This window comes from Bos javanicus, chromosome 6 (assembly GCF_032452875.1).
Source record: "Bos javanicus breed banteng chromosome 6, ARS-OSU_banteng_1.0, whole genome shotgun sequence".
NCBI classification, from domain to species: domain Eukaryota; kingdom Metazoa; phylum Chordata; class Mammalia; order Artiodactyla; family Bovidae; genus Bos; species Bos javanicus.
In genome coordinates, this window is record NC_083873.1 from 115,580,090 (window position 1) to 115,597,671 (window position 17,582).

At 64.7% G+C, this 17,582-nt stretch overlaps 1 protein-coding gene across 3 annotated transcripts in view; it reads right to left on the reverse strand.

Annotated features, from left to right (window-relative positions):
* RGS12 (regulator of G protein signaling 12) overlaps positions 1-17,582 on the reverse strand; it is a 115,732-nt gene that overhangs the window by 2,265 nt on the left and 95,885 nt on the right. For 2 of the 3 annotated variants that reach the window (XM_061420959.1, XM_061420958.1), the window contains exons 7-17: positions 17,260-17,403; positions 16,082-16,261; positions 15,680-15,833; positions 13,974-14,050; positions 12,136-12,330; positions 11,815-11,888; positions 11,287-11,413; positions 9,168-9,264; positions 7,535-7,605; positions 7,070-7,223; positions 5,020-5,451 (exon numbers count right to left, since the gene is read on the reverse strand). In XM_061420959.1, coding sequence (XP_061276943.1) covers positions 5,020-5,451; positions 7,070-7,223; positions 7,535-7,605; positions 9,168-9,264; positions 11,287-11,413; positions 11,815-11,888; positions 12,136-12,330; positions 13,974-14,050; positions 15,680-15,833; positions 16,082-16,261; positions 17,260-17,403 — 1,705 coding nt within the window. Of the gene's footprint in view, positions 1-5,019; positions 5,452-7,069; positions 7,224-7,534; positions 7,606-9,167; positions 9,265-11,286; positions 11,414-11,814; positions 11,889-12,135; positions 12,331-13,973; positions 14,051-15,679; positions 15,834-16,081; positions 16,262-17,259; positions 17,404-17,582 lie in introns of those variants that run through there. The other variant, XM_061420960.1, reaches the window with a different exon arrangement.

Below are 17,582 nucleotides of genomic sequence, written 5' to 3' on the forward strand. Positions count from 1 at the left end.
ACGGCCCGCTCCTGTCCAGCCCTGCTCAGACCCTCCAGGACAGAGGCTGGCGAGCGGTGTGGCCCCAGCCGCGGGCCCTCTGGCGCCCAGGTAGCTTGCGGGCTCGGGATGGGCGTTTCTCAGGAGGGTGGCTGCGGTCCAGGCTCCTTCCGCCGCCTGGACTTGCTCCTCTGAGGCAGCGGCAGCCCCAGGCCTGTGACTCAGTGTCCGGGGCCCAGCCCAAGCGGTGGGAGGGCAGGCGTCACGGCCTCTGTGCCAGGGCCTGCCCGTGGTGACTGCTCTCCCAGCCTCCCCAGGACCCTCCTGGCAGGCGGTGGAGCACAGAGGACCCCCCTATCCCCCAGAGTTCGAGGGCGACCACTTCCAAAGGAACCAGGCTGCCCTGTACACGACGCTCGCTCCTGGCATTAGCTGGCCCCAGTCCTCTGTCCCACGTCCCCCAGAACCTGCACGTGGGGCCGGAGCTGGAACCTCACTGCCCACCTCTCAAGCTGCCCTGGGGATCACAGGCCCGGCCCCTCGGCTGACCGGATTCTGTGACTCTGACTGGCACAGCTAACCCCTCCCTGGGGGCACCATGCTGGAGCCCTCACGGCAGCTGGGACCCAAAAGCCCCTCCCAGGACCCTCCGGCAGCCCCCGGCCAGTGGCGGGTCTGCCCTGGCCCTCAAGGCTCCACATCAGGAGAAGGACGCTCCTTTGGGGGGCCGGCAGGGCTCCCAACAGCCCTGGTGTGGCCTGACCCCTTGGCCACCCCCAGGGTCACAGTCTGGCCTCAGCCTCCAGACCTGCTGGGCCCTCGCGAGGCCCCCGCCGGCCCTGGGAACCCCATCCCACTCGGCGCCCTTTGTGGAGGCTGCCTGGGCCCCCAAGGGCAAGTCAGGGGACAGCCCAGCAGAAGCCCTGGTTCACCTGCGGCTCCCCCCACCTCAGCCCCCAGTCTGCGATGGGGGTGGGTGCCGGCTCGAAGCCCCTCACTCAGCAGATCTCTGTTGAGCACCTACTGGATGCCAAGACTCCAGCCCATGGCAGCACAGGCTGGGTTGGGGGGGGGTCACATGGAACCCAGGCGGGCAGACCTGGGGGCGGGGGTGTGGGCAGGGCTGCCCCGGCGGAGGTGGCGGGGGTCGTACTACCAGCCACCAGCAGCCCGTGGGTCCCACTGGGAGACACCCAGAGGTCGGGTGGCGTGGACCACCTGCGGGGCACTCGGGGGAGACACGGAGAAGGGGACGCAAGGGGGATGGACACGCAGCAGAGACCCAGGGCCAGCGGCCAGGAGGCCGGAGTCATCCTCACCCACGCCGGGGCCTGGGGACAGGTGTTGGGCCAGCTCGGTCAGCCCCGGGGAGGCCGTGGAGCCGGCCAGATGGAGGCGGGAGCCCGGGACATCTTGAGGGAGGTCCACTCAAGTCCATCCTGGCCAGGGCAAGGCCGGGGTGCTGTGCTGGAAAGAGGGTTCTGAAGAGAGCCCTGGCTGAGGTCTGCCCTCCCGGGACCCTCGAGAGCCCACGTGTCCCCGAGAAAGTCCACCAGCCACCGTCGGCCCAGGAAGGTAGGAGTGAGCAGTGGGGGTGCCCCTCTGCCGCCCAGATGGAAGGGCCAAGCTCCTGCTGGGGAGGAGATGGCTGATGGACAAAGTGCAAAGGAGGGACAGGGGCCGGGAGGCGCCTGGAGCAGGCGCACGGGGCTGGGGTCCGGGCTGCGGAGACCGGCACAGCTGCCCCAGGAGGCCCTGACGCCCTGGGCACAGGCCGCGGCCCACTGCGGAGCCAGGCGGGCCTCCCCAGGTGTCCCTAGCCCGGGGCTCCCACCTTACCTGGCCTTAGCAGGTGAGACACGCCAAGGCTGTGGCTGGGGGGCGGGCGGACAGGGGCAGAGGGGCTCCTGGGACTCGGGGCCACCCCGAGGGCATGCGGTCTGGCCGCCTGCACTACCCAGTGGAGGGCGTGGCCCTTGAGACAGGCCTCTGGTTTCCATGGAAGCCGAGTTACTAGGCCACAGCGACCCCTGGCGGGTGGGCTGCGTGGCAGCACTTCCTGGATCCGCGGAGAAGTGACTGCGGGTCCCTCCCGCTCTGGGGTCTGGACATGCCTGGGGTGGGGGGGAGGGGCGGGGCGGAGGTACACACCCCCAGGATGGAGGGCTTCCGCCCCGTCCAGTGCTCCTTGGGCTGAGCCCCCAGTGGGGCCAGGATGGTGGCGAGGGCTCCTCAGGGAGGGTAAGGGAGAGACTCAACCAGGACCCTGACCCAGGCCCCACCGCCCAGCTCGGCTGGGCAACAGGAGAGGGAAGCCTGCCCAGCGCCTGGCTGGGGGGCGGGGGCGGAAGGACACACTTCTCTCAGCCCAGCGCCCGATTGCAGGTCCCACAGGGCCAAGCCTGCACCCAGGTTGACACCCCGCTGAGCGCTCAGCCGGGGGCAAGGCCAGGACCCACCCCGCCCGACACCTGGGGGCGACGGGGTGCTGGGCCGGGGCCCACCACCACCGTCCGCGCTGCCACGGCTCCTCTCCTCGGCCTTGAACACCTTGCTCTTTCCCTAGGAACATAGGGCCCTTCGGGGTGACTCCCACGCCTTTGCCACACCCATCCACGTGGACAGGGGCGTCTCAGCCCCCTGGCTGAGTGAGCCCTGAGCCCTCTGTAGAGCCCTAGACGCCGTCCTTGGACCTGACACTGGCTCCATCGGGGCCAAGGACTCACACCCACACCCAGCCGGTGCTCCCTGGGGCAGGACGTGCCCATCACCGCCCAGGGTTTTGCTGGATACCAAACAGGTTAACAGGACCAAATCCACGGCAGGCCATGCGGGAAGGCTGTGCCCTGCGTGGGCATGCGTCCGTCCAAAGGCCTCCAGCCCTCGGGCTCTGACAGGCCTCTGAACGTGGGCGCTGGGGACCGAGGCCCACCCTGACGGGACCTTCTCCTCAGGGTGGCACAGAGCTGGCAGCCCAGGGCTCCACATCTCACGACCTGGCAGCATGGCCATGCTGTCACTCTCACTCTGGACAGAAGGGTCTCGGTGGCCACCGTCTAGGAAACAGCTCACAGCACCTAGAACTGGGGACGCACTCTGCATGAAACCTGCCGGTGGACCCCAAGAATAAGCACACTGGCTTAAGGGTGCCTGCAGTGCCCCACTGGCTGGGGAACCCCCGATGCTGTTCTGAGTCACCAAGGTGAGCTCGAGGCTCATGGGAGGAGCACCCCCCCAGGATACCCGAGGAGGCAAATATCCAGGGCTCCCACCTCGCTGGGGATTGGGGGGCAGTGGGGGTGGCCACAGTGGTCAGAAGCAGCTGCCGGCACTGGCATGACCTGGGTTCCTACCCACCAGTGCACAGGGGTAGGGGTGGGGATGGGACTCACATGGCCCCGGTAATGTGCTGGGAGATGCAGGGACCCACCCGTCACCCTGCCCGGGCTCCAGAGCGAGAAGCAGAAGACAGAGGCCCCACTGGGTAAACCGCGTGGGCTCAATGCCCAAGCAGAGTGTGGAGCCGGGGAGGACGTGGCTGGACCACAGGCAGCCAGCACACCTGCACTCTGGCTCACAGGTGACCAGGTGGAAGGATCTTGCCGCCTCACCCAGCAGTGCCGGCACCCCCACCTTCAGCCATCCGATCCCTAACCCCCAGGCTCAGGGAGGGGCGAGCCATGCCCCCCGTGTGTTGTGTCTGCCCGTCCAGCACTTCCCACCCCCCGCCATCCTGCCCTCATGCAGCTCTGTCTGCAGACACACCTGAGGCGCCCAAGTGTATCTAGAGTGGTCTATTTTCAAAAGCCAGTATATTAAACAATGAATTACATGGAAATGTGCAGTGTTTGCCATGGATTAAAATACATCTATCGTTTTCTAAAGAGAAAATAGGTTTTCAAATGAAGGAGGAAAGAGTTTTCAAGCAGTCTGATGGTCAGACATAGAGTTTATTTCTCCTGGAGGAGCACAGACTCAGCACAGATGCAGCTGCACACGTGTGCAGGGGATGGGAAGGGGAGACGGGGTCGCAGAGCAGGCCACATGCGAGGAGGAAGCCCGGCTTGGTCTCCGCGGGGAGCCTGCTCACACAGCCAGTCCTCCAGAGCCACCCCGCACACCAAGCCAGACCACCACAGCCCGGGGTCCCCAGAGATGTGGCTGCGGGTCCTGGAGGACCCATCCCAGGCAGGACTCAGGCAAAAGGGGCCTTCCCGGCTGCGGAGCAGCCCACAGCGAGGGTCTGCGCATCCTGGGGCTCGAGGAGCCGCCCTGCGGGCGTGGCCCTCTCCAGGCGGAGCGGTGTGCCCCCTGAGCCCCTTCTCCAGGAGGCTGGGGGCCTCGCTCCCCCAGCCAACATTCATGCGTCTCGGGACCGGCTCACGTGACACATTCACACTTTCGTTTGGAGGAACCATGCTGACCTCCCGGGTCAGGGAACCCCAGGCCCGTGGGCCCCCACGTGCTCTGACCGATGTGCAGAGGGGGAGCAGGCCCCCGCGGCCAGACCTGGGGGCTCACCGTGGGCCTTGGGCTCTAAGCCACACAGGGCTTCTCCCACTTGCTCAAGACACATACTTTTTTTTTTTTTTCAATCTTGAGATTAAAATGCTGAAAGTGCTAGAGATTCAGATTGTAAAAATAACACACATTTTTCAGAAATCCCCAGGGCCTTGCTTGGCGGCATTACTGCCCCGGACTGGGGAGAGGCACAGGGGCCCGCGCCGCGGCCCGGTGGGGGTGAGCGCCCCCACAGGAGGCCTCCCAGGTGCCCGCCGCCCCTCCCACCATCCTGGCCACTCTCCGACCTCAGCGGCGCTGCGTCCTCTCAGAGAGGGCGGGGCAGCCAGGACAAGCACGGTCACCGAGGAGGAAGCACCCTGAACCCTCCCTCGAGAGACTCCGGGCGGGGGTTCACTTCCCACCGCTCTCTCGTTTTAATTGGAAACTGTGTGGACAACGCCAGCGCCGGGCGGCCGGCGCGGGGCCAGCGGGAGGAGGGCAGTCAAAGGGGAGCAGGGGCGGCGCGCCCGGAGGTACCTGGTCTCGGAGGTGCGGCCGCGTCCCGCGGGGCGGGGGGCGGCGGCAGGAACGTGCTGTTGGGGCTGCTGATGTCCCCCTCCCCCGTGAGCGTCAGGTCGGCCACGTGCTCGCCCTCCTCGGTCTGGACGCTGCCGACCTCCACTTCCTGCGCTGGCGGGCTGGGGGTCCCGGGCGCCCCAAGGGGCAGGCTGTCGCCGGAGCCGGGGCTGCTGGCCGGGCTTTCTCGGGGCAGGGGTGCCCGCTCCTCGCCGTGACCCGGCACAGGTCTCGGGTCGAAGGCCTTGGCAGCGGCTGAAGGGGAGGGGGCGAGCCCTGGGGGGCTGGGGGGCAGACGCAGGAACTCGGGCAGCACGAGGTCCTCCTTCCTCAGCAGCCCGCGCTGGTCGTCTGCTCTGCTGCTCTGAGCTTTGGAAATGAGCTCAAAAAACTCTGGGAAGAAATCCCACATTGACCAGGTTTTAGAGCGGGTCCCCTCTGGCCCAATGCAAGCGCGCGTCTAGAAAGTTCTGTCCCGCTGCCCTGGGGCCTCCCCACCCTCTAGCCTCCACCCAGAGCCCGTGAGGCTGCAGGCCACGGGCACGGCTCTGGTCCTCCCTGGACTAGCTCTGGGTGCCGGGGCAGCAGCCACCTGGTTCCCTTCTGAGCAGGAGGGAGGCCGCTGACCAGACGCCACAGCCTGACAAAGCCAGGAGCCCGGGTGTCCGGGCTGGTGAACCTGTGTGCGGGCTTCCTCGGGCACTACCTGGGCCTGCGAGCAATGCCCGGCCCTCGACCCCCTCCTGCAGCCCCGGCACCCCCGGCCGGGTACTCTACCTTCCTGGATGCCCCCCAGAACTTTTCCTGTTCTTGAAAGTGGAAGTCTTAGTAGCTCAGTCGAGTCCGACTCTTGGTGACCCCATGGACTGTAGCCCCCCAGGCTCCTGTCCATGGGATTCTCCAGGAAAGAATACTGGAGTGGGGTGCCATGCGTTCCTCCAGACCGTCCCCACCCAGGGATCGAGCCGCGTCTCTTGTGTCTCCTGCACTGCCAGTGGGCTTTTTACGGCTAGCTGCGCCTGGGAAGCCTGTTCTTACCAGGGTGGGTTCTCAACTGTAACTCAAGTCCACCGTCCCAGGTAGATGGTTTCTACACTGAGCCTTCTTGGGGTTAGCTTAGCTAACTAAGGTTACAGTCTTAGCTTCTGACCAACAAGGAGCCTGAAACCTCACACCTGAGGGTGCGCAGAAGGCGGGCGCTTCGGCGCAGGCGCGGCCGGGCAGCGCAGGCGCTGCGACGAGCCAGCCGAGCGGAAGCACTGCCGGGTTCAGCCGTCACAGGGCAGCTCAGAGCGGGGCTGCTCCTAGCGTTTCTCTTGTGTTACAGGCTTCTGGAGGGAAAGCTTCCCGCCTCCCTGTCTCTCACGCGCTGCCCTCCTTCGTCCTGCGGTCCGGGGACAGCGCGGGCGGCCGGCCCCACGGCCTGACACACAGCGTCTCCTCCCGGCCTCTGACCAGGGCGGTCAGCGCAGCCCGGGCTCCGCCTCACCGAGGACCCGCCCCCTTGGCAAAGGCCTGCCCCCTGACAGGACCCGCCCCCTATCAAAGGCCCGCCCCCCAGCGAGGGCCCGCCCCCTGAAGGACCCGCCCCCTGACAAAGGCCCGCCCCTTGACGGGATCCGCCCCTGACAGGACCCGCCCCCCACCCCCCACCCCCCACCCCCGCGAGGGCCCGCCCCCTGATAGGACCCGCCCTGCCCCGCGAGGCTCCCCACCCCCCACCCCCCACCCCCCGCCCCCGCCCTCCAGGGACTCTGAGCAGGACAGCGCTGTGAGGGGGACACAGAGACCACCTGTTGCAGCCCCAGGCGGGGGCTCCCTAACTCCCGAAGGGCCCGGCCTTCGGTCTGAAAACTGGGGCTTTAGTAAGGTTACACCGACACGTGCAGACCCACACGGGTGACTTCTCAGTGTGAAGGGGTCACAGTCACCCCAGTGGCATAACCCAGAGAAGGTTCTAGGGGTCCTACGCATTCACGAAAAACGTGCAAGTTTTAAAAAGTACACGTACCCTCTGCTTCGTCCAAATTAATTTTCTGATATTTTTTTTTCCCAATCTTTGCAATAGATTCTTCTCTCTTTGAAAGCCGGGGCTCCCTAGCATTCTTCCCATTTTCTCCTTTAATTTTAATAGAATTAGACTTGCCTAGCGTTCTCTCCTCTCCCTGTGTCAGAAGGAAAGTCAAAGTTCCACTCACGTTGCAGACACGACAGCACGTTCCTCAGTTATATAACAGGGGACTTGGAAACACAGACTGCACGGATTTGGACTTTACATGAGTTGCAGAAGTCAATTGCAATAAAGACTGCGTGTGAGGCACACACACCCACCCAGCGATTCCCAGTCCAGTGGGAGCGGGCACCACAAAGGGGCCCTAGAAGAATCCCCCACCCCGGGGCGCAGGCCCGACTGGAGCAGAGGGCCGCGGGGGCCACCACCCCCAAGCATTGCAGGTGCGGGGCGAGGAGAAATTACCGTAGCCGAGTGATTCCTGGAGCTGGTGTTTACAGCTGTGCTTTGTCTGACCGGCGCACTTCTCTGTTTATCTGTGGACACCGAACACAGTTGAGATAGACTTTATACCGCAGTGAACCTCAAACCCACCTCCACATCAATACAATGACGTTTATACATCTTTGAGAGCAAAGCTGCACAGAAGCCAAGGTACGAGAGGTCCCTTATCTCCATCACGTTCAGGCCGAGGTGCCCGCACAGGGCCAAGGGCCAAGGGCCAAAGGACCAGCGCCCTGGACTGGCCGCATCTGGACAGGGCGGGGTGAGGGTGACCATGCTCCCTGGGCTCTGCAGTGACAGAAAGGGCCTCCTGGGGACTGTTTGGCATGAGTGCCTTTAGAAAGTAGGAGGCTCTCACATTCATTATGTATTTTCAACCACGGCCACTGCCCCAAGTCAGGGCCGCAGGCTGGCCCCCAGCCCTCACGGTGCACGGCCACTGCTCTGGCCCAGGATGGGCCGGCGCAGTCCTGCCATCCCATCTGTGAGCAGCATTCCGCACCCGGCACACACCTGCCTGCGGCTGCACCTTCAGGCTCACCTGTGCACATGGGCCAGGGGGTCCAACCGCATCAGACCCTGGAGGGGGCGCTGAGCACCCACACCCTGCTCAGGCCGCTCGCCCCCAGACCAGCCGCTGGCTGCATCAGACCCTGGAGGGGGCGCTGAGCACCCGCACCCTGCTCAGGCCGCTCGCCCCCAGACCAGCCGCTGGCTGCATCAGACCCTGGAGGGGGCGCTGAGCACCCGCACCCTGCTCAGGCCGCTCGCCCCCCAGACCAGCCACCTGCCAGGGGGACAGCGCACTGCACTCTCACAACCCAGATGGGCGCAGAGGGGGACGAGGGGCTGCGCTGGAGCCCCGAGGGCAGAGAGGCCACCACAGCGCAGGTCACCGGACACAGACGAGTGACCGGCGCCCCACTTCAGAGCTGAGTCAGCCTGGGAAAGGGATGGGGCAGCTCCTGGCCCGGCCCTCCACTCGCCCTGTTCAGTGGACTCCAGGGACTCCCTGCAGAAGACACGGCCCCGCTACCCTCCGCCTGGGAGGGGCTGAGCGCTCTGGGGAGTGCTGGTCCCTGAGACCCAAGGCGAGGCCAGGTGACCTGACGGAGCCCCGGCAGTTGCACTGCCGCGGGGATCGCTCTCCCTGAGAGGCTGCACAGCCAAGGCCAAGGCAGCGAGCGTGGGGAGAGCTCAGTGAACCACTGCCGCCCTGTGCACAGGCCCTCCGTCACCGCCCAGTCTCCAACCAGGCCCCACCTCAGCCACCGCTGGGCTCGGAGCAGCAGCAACACCCTGGGGTCCTGGGCCCTCCTGCAGAGGATGGGGGCCCCCCAGGAGCAGAGCACATGCCAGGGCGCGCTGGGATGCCCCGGGGTCTCGGCAGGGCTTGTCGCCCTTCTCCCAGCAGAGGAGACACGCTTGGCGAGGCCCCAGCGCTCCTGCCCACAGTCAGATGCCCGTCAGGCTTGAACTTGGCCACGGTGGGGAGCTGCCGGGCCCTGGGAGACCCTAAAGCCGTGAGCAGCCTTCTGCAGCGTCACACTGAGACCGGACAGCAGAGCCCGGGACACAGCATCTCTCCACTCACCTTTCCCTCGGGAGGGGTCCTTCTCCTCCAAGATGACCCGCTGTCCGTCCAGACTTGAGATGGGGGCCCCAAGGTCCAGGGGCTCCTTCTCTCCACTCTAGAGGCAGAGATGGTGTAATGAGCAGCCACGCAGGCTGGAGCTCTCCGGAACAACCACGTGTGGTCCATTTGCCAGCAAGACCACCCCAGGCTTGATGGAGTCATATAGGCCAGCTGACCCCAGGTCCTGCCACCTCAGCAGGGCTGGCCGCAGACTCCTGACGTGGAATGACACGGATCCCAAGCGCTGGCAGGCCTGCCCGAGCGCAGGCACCCTGAGGAACCTGCGTGAACTGGGCTACCACCTGGAGCCAGCTGCGGGCTACACCGAGTCGGGTTGAAGACTCGGGGGTGGAGGTCACACGGTGGTACCACTAACACCTGAGTCCCCAAGTCAAGCTGGCCGAAGTCTCAGGACCTCTCTCAGCCTGGAGGGGGCGACTCCGAGCCCGCCTCGCTGGTCCTCAGCGTGCCAGGAAGTGCGTGTAGGGCTTCGCGCCCTTCCCTGACAGCAGGGAGCAGGCGGGTCTGAGGCCCAGGGTCCTGCCCTTCTCCCCTGGGAGACTATTTTGCTGTTCGAGTCCCGCAGCTTCTGTCAAAAAACAATCTGAACGTGCAGTCTGGCTCTTGAACTCCTAGTGACCCGACACCCAGCCAGAGCTCCAGCCAAGGGGGGAGCGCACAAGGCTAGCGGTCCAGGTGGCTTACCACCTCCTGGCGTCAGTGGCCCACGGCTCGCCCAGGAGGGTCTGCGAGAGGGTCCCAGGACAGCCGTAGCCTCATGTTCTACCCTCCCCAGTTCCCCCAGCCTCTCCCCTGGAGTGGCTGGACTGCCCTTATGGCTCAGGCCCCAGCAGGGAAGGAGCCCTGCCCGCCAGCCAGCCCCCTGGGACGGAATCCCCACAGCAACCCCATGAGCAAGCTGCCCTGACTCCCCCACTTTACAGATAGGTCTACAGGCACAAAGCGTTAGCCATGGCTTAGGATCCCAGCCAAGGGAGGGCAGGGAGGCCACGTGGCATCCAGGCCATGCCCCTCTCCATCGGGCATATGCTAGACTCCAGATTCTGGGGCAGCGCTCCCCCCATCCCCTCCCCCACCGTCCCAAGCTGGGCCGGGGGGAGCCCTGGGTTCTCCTCGGGACTGGTCCTCTGGCTCAATTCAAAATTTCTGAACAATTCTGGAGCTCATCTCAGAGAAAATAAAAATCCTAAAAATACTTACAATTGTAGTTCTGATACAGTATATTTTGTAAAGAAAGGAGAACACAGGCCAATGGGCCATAAGTGCATGCTCAGTCACTTCAACGTGTCTGACTCTTCGTGACCCCATGGACTGTAGCCCGCCAGGTTCCTCTGTGCATGGGATTCTCTAGGCAAGAATACTGGAGTGGGTTGCCATTTCCTCCTCCAGGGGATCTTCCCCACCCAGGGACCGTGTCTCCTGTGACTCCTACGCTGCAGGCGCATTCTTTACCGCTGAGCCACGGGAAAGCCCCCAGTGGGTCCCAAGTCACATCTCAAAGCAAACATGTGGTGCGTGAGGGGACAGGTCCGAGCCTGCTGGCCCAAGTCTCCCCAGACGCCGTCTGGCGACAGGGTGGGGCTCTGCTCTGTCTCTCCTTAACCCGTTCACCAAGTAACTCGATGGCCGGCTGGGAAATGCCAGAGCGCCATCAGACCCTCAGCGTGTGGGCAGCTGGGCAGTTAGCGGGTGCGTGAGGGGCTGGTGTTGATGGACCGACGTCTGGTCAGGTGTGCAAACAGCGGGACGCTGCAGGGTTTCCCTTTGTTGCTTTTCTTGGCCTCCTTGGGCCAAAACCCCCAAATCTCAACCCAAACCCAGAGGGCACGACGGAGGCAGGAACAGCGAGTGTGTCCACTGCAGGGTGAGAAGCAGGCAGGCGGGGGTGACGGCCTCCCAGGGCTCCGGGCACTGCCAGCCGCTCCTCGCCTGCCCCTTGCGACGCCGCAGCTCACTCTGTGGACGACTGGGGGCAAACTGCACCCCGGCAGGCAGGAGCCCGTGGGCAGCTCGGAGCACAGAGGGCCCTGTGTCCCGGGTCAGCCTGGTTACTCACCAGCCGGGCCACCAGCTCATTCAGCCGCAGGCCGTACTTGGCCGCCACGGGACGCAGCACTTCTGTGACGGGCTTGCTGGGCTTGGCCTTGAGTCCCACCGATCGGTTAATCGGCACCAGATCCAGCCTGGGCAGAGGGGGAGAAACAAGCATGGCTTTGCCACACGCACGTGCAACCCTCGCACAGACGCTCTCCCTCGAGAGCACAGCGAGTCACCGTCACCAGGGCGGCCGGGGTTCCACAGGGAGAGCCTTTGGGGGCTTCTCCAGGGCCTGGGGGCCGCCAGGGTGGTCACAGCCGGTAAGGAGCGGCCACCCCACAGGACGGCCCTACACTGGGTGCAGCCCGACGGTGGTCGCTGGCAGGGAGCGTGACCCTCTGGCCCCGGGAGCTCCTGCCCCTTCCAAGCTCACAGTGGGGGTGTCAGCCCTCCCGTCGCAATAGAGTGGAGGCCAGCAGAACAAGTCGTTAGAAACGGCCCTGTGGCTCTGGAAACCTTATGGAATCGGCAGCTGTATTTTTCTTACCGAAATAAAGTGCGTTTTTCTAGGCGCAGGTCCCTGGACTCCAAGATGCTACTGTCCTGATGCAGCACCAGAGGCTTCGAGCACACAGAAGGGACAGAGAGGGCCGTCAGCGGGGGCCGGGCACGCGGCCACTGGGATCACAGTGCCGCTGCGGAGCCCGGAGAAGGCTGCCTGCCAAGGGAGCTCACAGCCGGGCTGGCTCCCGCCGGGCCTCTGGCAGAGGTGAGGGGGACAGACGCGGGCGGGCCGGCCCCCCATCGGCAGGATCCCCACGGGACAGGCACCCCCCCAGAGAAAGGCCCGAGGTCCCTACAGCCGCACCTTGTCCCCGCCCGCCAGGAAGAGGTCCACGGCAGCCCCGTTGATGCCGTGCCGCTCGCACAGCCCAGCCAGCACGTCCTTGATGGAGAGCCCGGCCCTGACCAGCACCACGCAGGCCGTTCCGTCGGGCAGCTGGATGCTGCAGTGCTTGGCCGGCTTGTCCCGCTCGGGCGCGAGGGTCCTGCAGGCCTCTGGCTGGGGGCAGGGAGACATGGGGGTGGGCACAGGGTGGGGCTGCTTGGGCAGGGCTGGCACTGCTTGCACATGTGGGGGGGCAGCAAGGTGCCCCCGTGCACACGCAGCTCCAGCACACAAGCACACGACCTGTTCTGATAAGTGCACGCTGCGTTGCAGGGCCTCCAGCCGACACGGGAGGGAGCCAGCACCTCTCTGAACCTCGGGCGCCGTCCGGACAGGCCCACCCTCCATCCTATGGGTCTAACTCTCACAAGGGTTAGGCTGGCAGCTAACCACACAGCTCTCCTGCTCAGAACAGGACGGGTCTTTCCACTGTGGTTTCTGGGGGTCCGGTCGTGGCCTCCCTGACCCAGAAGCGCATGGAGTCACCTCTGGAGCCCCGTGGGGCCTCTTGGGGACCACGAGCTGCGCTGCCCGCCGCCACTCAGTCCAGGGGCCGCGGACACGAGGCGGGCTGGATCAGCGCTGAGGGCCTGCAGCCCAACCTCTGCTGCTTCTGGTCGCTTTTCTGGCTCTTTCTGCCTCACCTCCCAGGATTGGAGGCCTTTCTGGGAGGAGCAGGCTGACGGAGAGCAGGGCAGGTGGGCAGCCTGGCCAAGGCTCAGGGCCGGCAGCACACGTCCGAGGTCAGAGGAGCAGGTGGGGGGAGGCGGCGTGGGGTAACAGGAGCCCCAGGCCCTTCCTTCGGGGGAAGGCTGGGGGGCTGCAGCCTGCAGGGCCCGCAGCCCAGGCCCCACAGCGGGGAGCCCTGTCTTCCAGGGGAAGGGGCCGGGGCAGAGCAGTGTGGCGGTGTCTGTGTGGTGCAGAGGAGGCGAGCCCAGGTGCACTCAGAGCCGGGTCCCAGGGCAGGACAGGAGCCACCCAGCGGCCCAGCTGCCCGGGCAGACCCCAGCTCCCTCCACGATGCTCCTCCGGGTCCCTGAGCCACAGGAGCCCCGCCTGCTGGAAGGCGCTCCCCACATACATCCTCCTAAGGTCTAACCTACCCTGCTCCTCAGATTCGTAACACACTTTCCTCCTGGGGTCAGAAAATCCCTTTCACCCAAATGTGACTTCAGAAAACTAGTCTGTAGGTGGCAGGCGGATAGAAAACGGCCCCAGAGTGCTCTTCGCAGATGCATGTGTGATATACACGCCCTTTGAAGCCGCTGGGCCGCGGGTGCACGGTTCACCTGACAGCTCTACCTGGTACTGCCTCAGCTGGAGAAGAACGCGTCCTACACTAACCGCTGCCTGACCATTTCAAGAGACCAGGCTGCTGACAACAGGGTTTTCCAAAGCTGGCATCAGACAGCAGCTAAGAAGCCAGCCAGTCCGCTGACGCCTCCTCCACATCACTGGAAGTGGGGGCCCAGTGGGCGGCTCAGCAGAGTGAGGGGCGCGGGGCCGGGCAGGTTGGGCACCACCCCCGTGCACGGGCGTGGCCGCGGGCATCGGAGCTCACGGCCCTGCGGGCATGCAGATGCCTAGACAAAGACGAGCGCCTGCTGCTCCCGTGGGCGTCCAGGGACGCGTGCCCGCGAGGACAGAGGCCGGGAAATAAAGCCCGAGATACTCTCAGTGCTCTGCGCAGCCCTCCCACCCATCCCCGCTCCTCCGGGAAGCCCCGTGGACAAGGGCGGGGCTCTGCGGGCACTCACCAGGTCCAGGCTCCCGGCTGAGGACACAGAGCCCTGTGACTCCCGGCGGCCCAGGCCTCCATTGGCGTGCAGGGCGTCTGCGGGGACACGGGCACTCAGGACACGCGACTGCACCAGCCTCACGCCTCCTCACTTAACGCAACCACCCCCCAAGCATGGCCAGGCCCCCACACCCCCAGTGGTTCAGGCTGGACAGACGTACTCGGAGGACAGAAGCCTGGCACCCAGCGGAGCCAGGAGCCTGACCCAGGCCTGCGCTCTGCTCTGTCTGCGGCCGTGCGCCCCCCCACCCCCTGCCCCTGCCCTCCTCACAGTCAACACACAAGCGAGCGCAGGGCCTCATGGCCCCTCACTCATCCGCCACTGTTATCTCTGCACATGGCTTAACACGCAGCGGCTCACTGCAACTCCACCGCCAGCTCCCGGGAAGTCCTGAACCAGCGGTGATCGCACTGTCTGATGTCACTAACGCAGCTAATTCTGGTCTGAAAGTTGCGACCACTGTGTCGCAGAAAAGGCCCTTCCAGAGCACAGCGCTGATTCCCGGATCAGGACTCTGTGCAGGGCCCTGGGGCTGAGCAGGGGCCCGATTAGACAGAGGCCCCCAGGGTCCATCGACCACCTTCCTAAAGCAAAGATGGCCAGGCGACCGAGTCAGAACTCCTGGGGAGGGCCCTGGACTCAGGGTTTAGCGCCCTTCCCGGTGGCTCTCTGAAGATCGGGGTGTGGGGGCCCTGGCCTCCTGGGGTCCTGCCTGGGGTCACAGCCCTAGAGAGGCAGGCCCGGCCCCATCTCGGGTCCTCGGGGGTGCCTGGCCCCACTGGCCACAGTGCCCCCATGCCCCAGTCGTCTGCCCTTCCTTGTGGTAGACTGCTGTCCCAGCGGCCCCGGCTGGCCCGGAGCCTGAGGGCCCCACCAGGCACACAGCCCCCCAGCCCTCTGTAAAGGGGTGCAGGCCTGCTTCGCGGGCTGCTCCGAGGAGATGACCACACTCTACCCACCGCCCGGCACAGCGCAGGCCTGGCCGCGGGGAGGCCGCCTCCACCCTGTGCTCAGCTGCTCCCTGTCTGAGCCCCCGACGGGCTTCCAGTTTAAACCTGGGGACCAGGCCTGAAGCCTCCAGGTTACTTGCTGGAAAATAACCCCGCTCGTGGCAGTCTGTGGGGAAGAAGCGGCCCCGTCCTTCCCTGCCTTGCGCCCCCAACCCCACCACCTCCTCCCAGCAACGGCCCCGCCCCCCTCACCCTCTCTTTCAGCCACACAGGACAAAGAAGCATGGGGGAAAAGCTCTAGACTGCTGACCTTTAAGAATTGCAATAATACAATGACGACTTTGGGAAAATGCCTGATAACCCAGCTATGGTGTCACATTTTCTTTAAAAAATGACAAAGGCTCATGGACCCCAGCACACCGCAGAAAAGCAAGAGCAGACACCTGTGTTTCCTTTTCTCCTGGTTGTGTCCTCCAAACTTTCTACAAAGAGCATGTGACCGCTCAGGCAAGATGGGGGTTGAGTGGCGGGCACCAGGCCCCCCGCAGGGCGCCCGGGCTGGGGGGCGGGAGCGGGACGTACCCTGCGCCTCTCAGAGGACCCGGAGCCGCCCCGCGCCCCCGCTGGCCGCCCCACAGGCCAGCGCACAGCACAGCCCGCACTGGCTCCTCCGTGCCCCCGTCCCCCGCCCCCCGCACAGGACAGACCACGAACCGTTCGGACGGTCGCCGTGGTCCTTCTTCTTCTGGGAGCGCCCGGTGCTCCTGGTCCGCGACCACGAGAAGAACGCGCCTTTCCGCTTCCTCTCGCTGTCCTCATCCCCCAGCTCTTCATTCAGGGACCGTCCTGATTTCGATTTTCCACTCAACTGCCGTCAAAGGGAAAGTGCTGTTAAAACAGTGTGAGGCTGCTGCACTGTCACGGAGAGGCAGGGGAAGGGAAGAGGGGCGGAACACCCAGGCGGGGGTCTCCAGGGAGGTGCAGCCCCGCCCGGAGCCCCGGGAGTGCAGTGGGAGCGCGCGCCTTGCAGGTTCTGCGAGTGAGAGAAGACGCCAGCAGGGACGGCTGCTGTCAGCAGAGTGCCCTCCCAGGGAAGGCCGGCGCGCGGACGGGCACCTTCTTGGGCGTGGACGTGTTGGAGTGGTCCGAGCTGGCGCTGTGCTTGGAGGCAGGGCTGCTGGGGACCTGCTGCGCGTCGGGCAACGGGCGGCCCTCCACCTCGGCCAGGATGCACTCTTGGTACAGCGGGGATTTCAGGAACCGCGTGTAGCTGTCGAACTTCATCAGGTTGAAGATCTGCTGGGAAAGGCAGCACCGTCCCGTCACACACAGAACCGGACCCTCGGTCCCAAGGGGGCAGGCCTCTTCCCACAGCCCCTCGTCTGCCCCGGAGGGGTCGCCCAGGCTCCTCAACATGTGATCACACGTCTCATAACACGCCAGCCCCTGGGGTCACGCTTACAACCAGCCTGTTCCAACACCTACATGAAGCCAGCGCCTGAGGGGACTCAGGACAGCCAAGGACAGTCATGAAGAACCTTGACTTTGTTAAATAAGAACAAAACCAAAGGCAACCGGAACCTAAAGGAAGTGAGACCTGCCTTGACAATACCTTCCTCCGGGACTTCCCTGGTGGCCCAGTGGCTAAGACTCCGGGGTTCCGATGCAGGAGGCTCAGGTTCAACCCCCAGTCAAGGAACTGGGTCCCACACACTGCAGCTAAGACCCGGGGCAGCGGGTATATAAATACGTATAAAAAAGAAAATACCTTCCTCATTTGTTTCAACCTTTGTGACTAGGCAACAGAAGGAACCTCTACTGAGGCCAGTGGACATGTGCTCTAACACTAGGTCCCACGTAGACACGCACTCTAACACCAGGTCCCATGTTTTACACGGGCTCTAACACCAGGTCCCATGTGGACACGGGCTCTAACACTAGGTCCACGTGGACATGCGCTCTAACACTAGGTCCCACGTTTTACGCGGGCTCTAACACTAGGTCCCACACACACTTCTCATCGCCATGATGTCCTAAAGCTGAAAAGACCCACACACCTAGGAGCTCTGTGTGTGTCAACGCCCATGAACCTGTGATCGCGTGCAGATGCATACAGAGAGCAGCCAACAGACAGGGATGCGGTGCTGGGTCTTCCTGCTCCGGGCCCTGCTGAACCCTGGCCCTGAGCTGGGAGCCTGGTGGGGGGAGGGTACCACTGCACTCCCTGCAGGGGGCTGGTGCCGGCGGGGGCAGCCCTCCAGGACCCCACCCTGCACCCCTGCCAGGGCCATCACCTGGAGCTGCTGCTCCTTGAACATGTCAGGGTGGGGGGCGTTGAGGATGTCGTCCGCCAGCTGGGCCTGGCTGTCGATGTTGACCGGCGTGGTGGCCTTGCTGCTCAGGAACTTACTGAAGATCTCGCGGGCCCTGTAGGAGAGCTGACGGGGCAGCGTGTGAGCCGCACACACAGACCACACGCGTCCTCTGTGCCTGCCACCGCTGCAGCCCCAACGCCTGACGTGGCTGCAGGCCCTGGAGACACGTTTTCTTGGGACCGAATAACCATCTCTTGGTTGAAATCTGACTGAAAGTACCAGCTGGCATGAAGCTTTTCAAT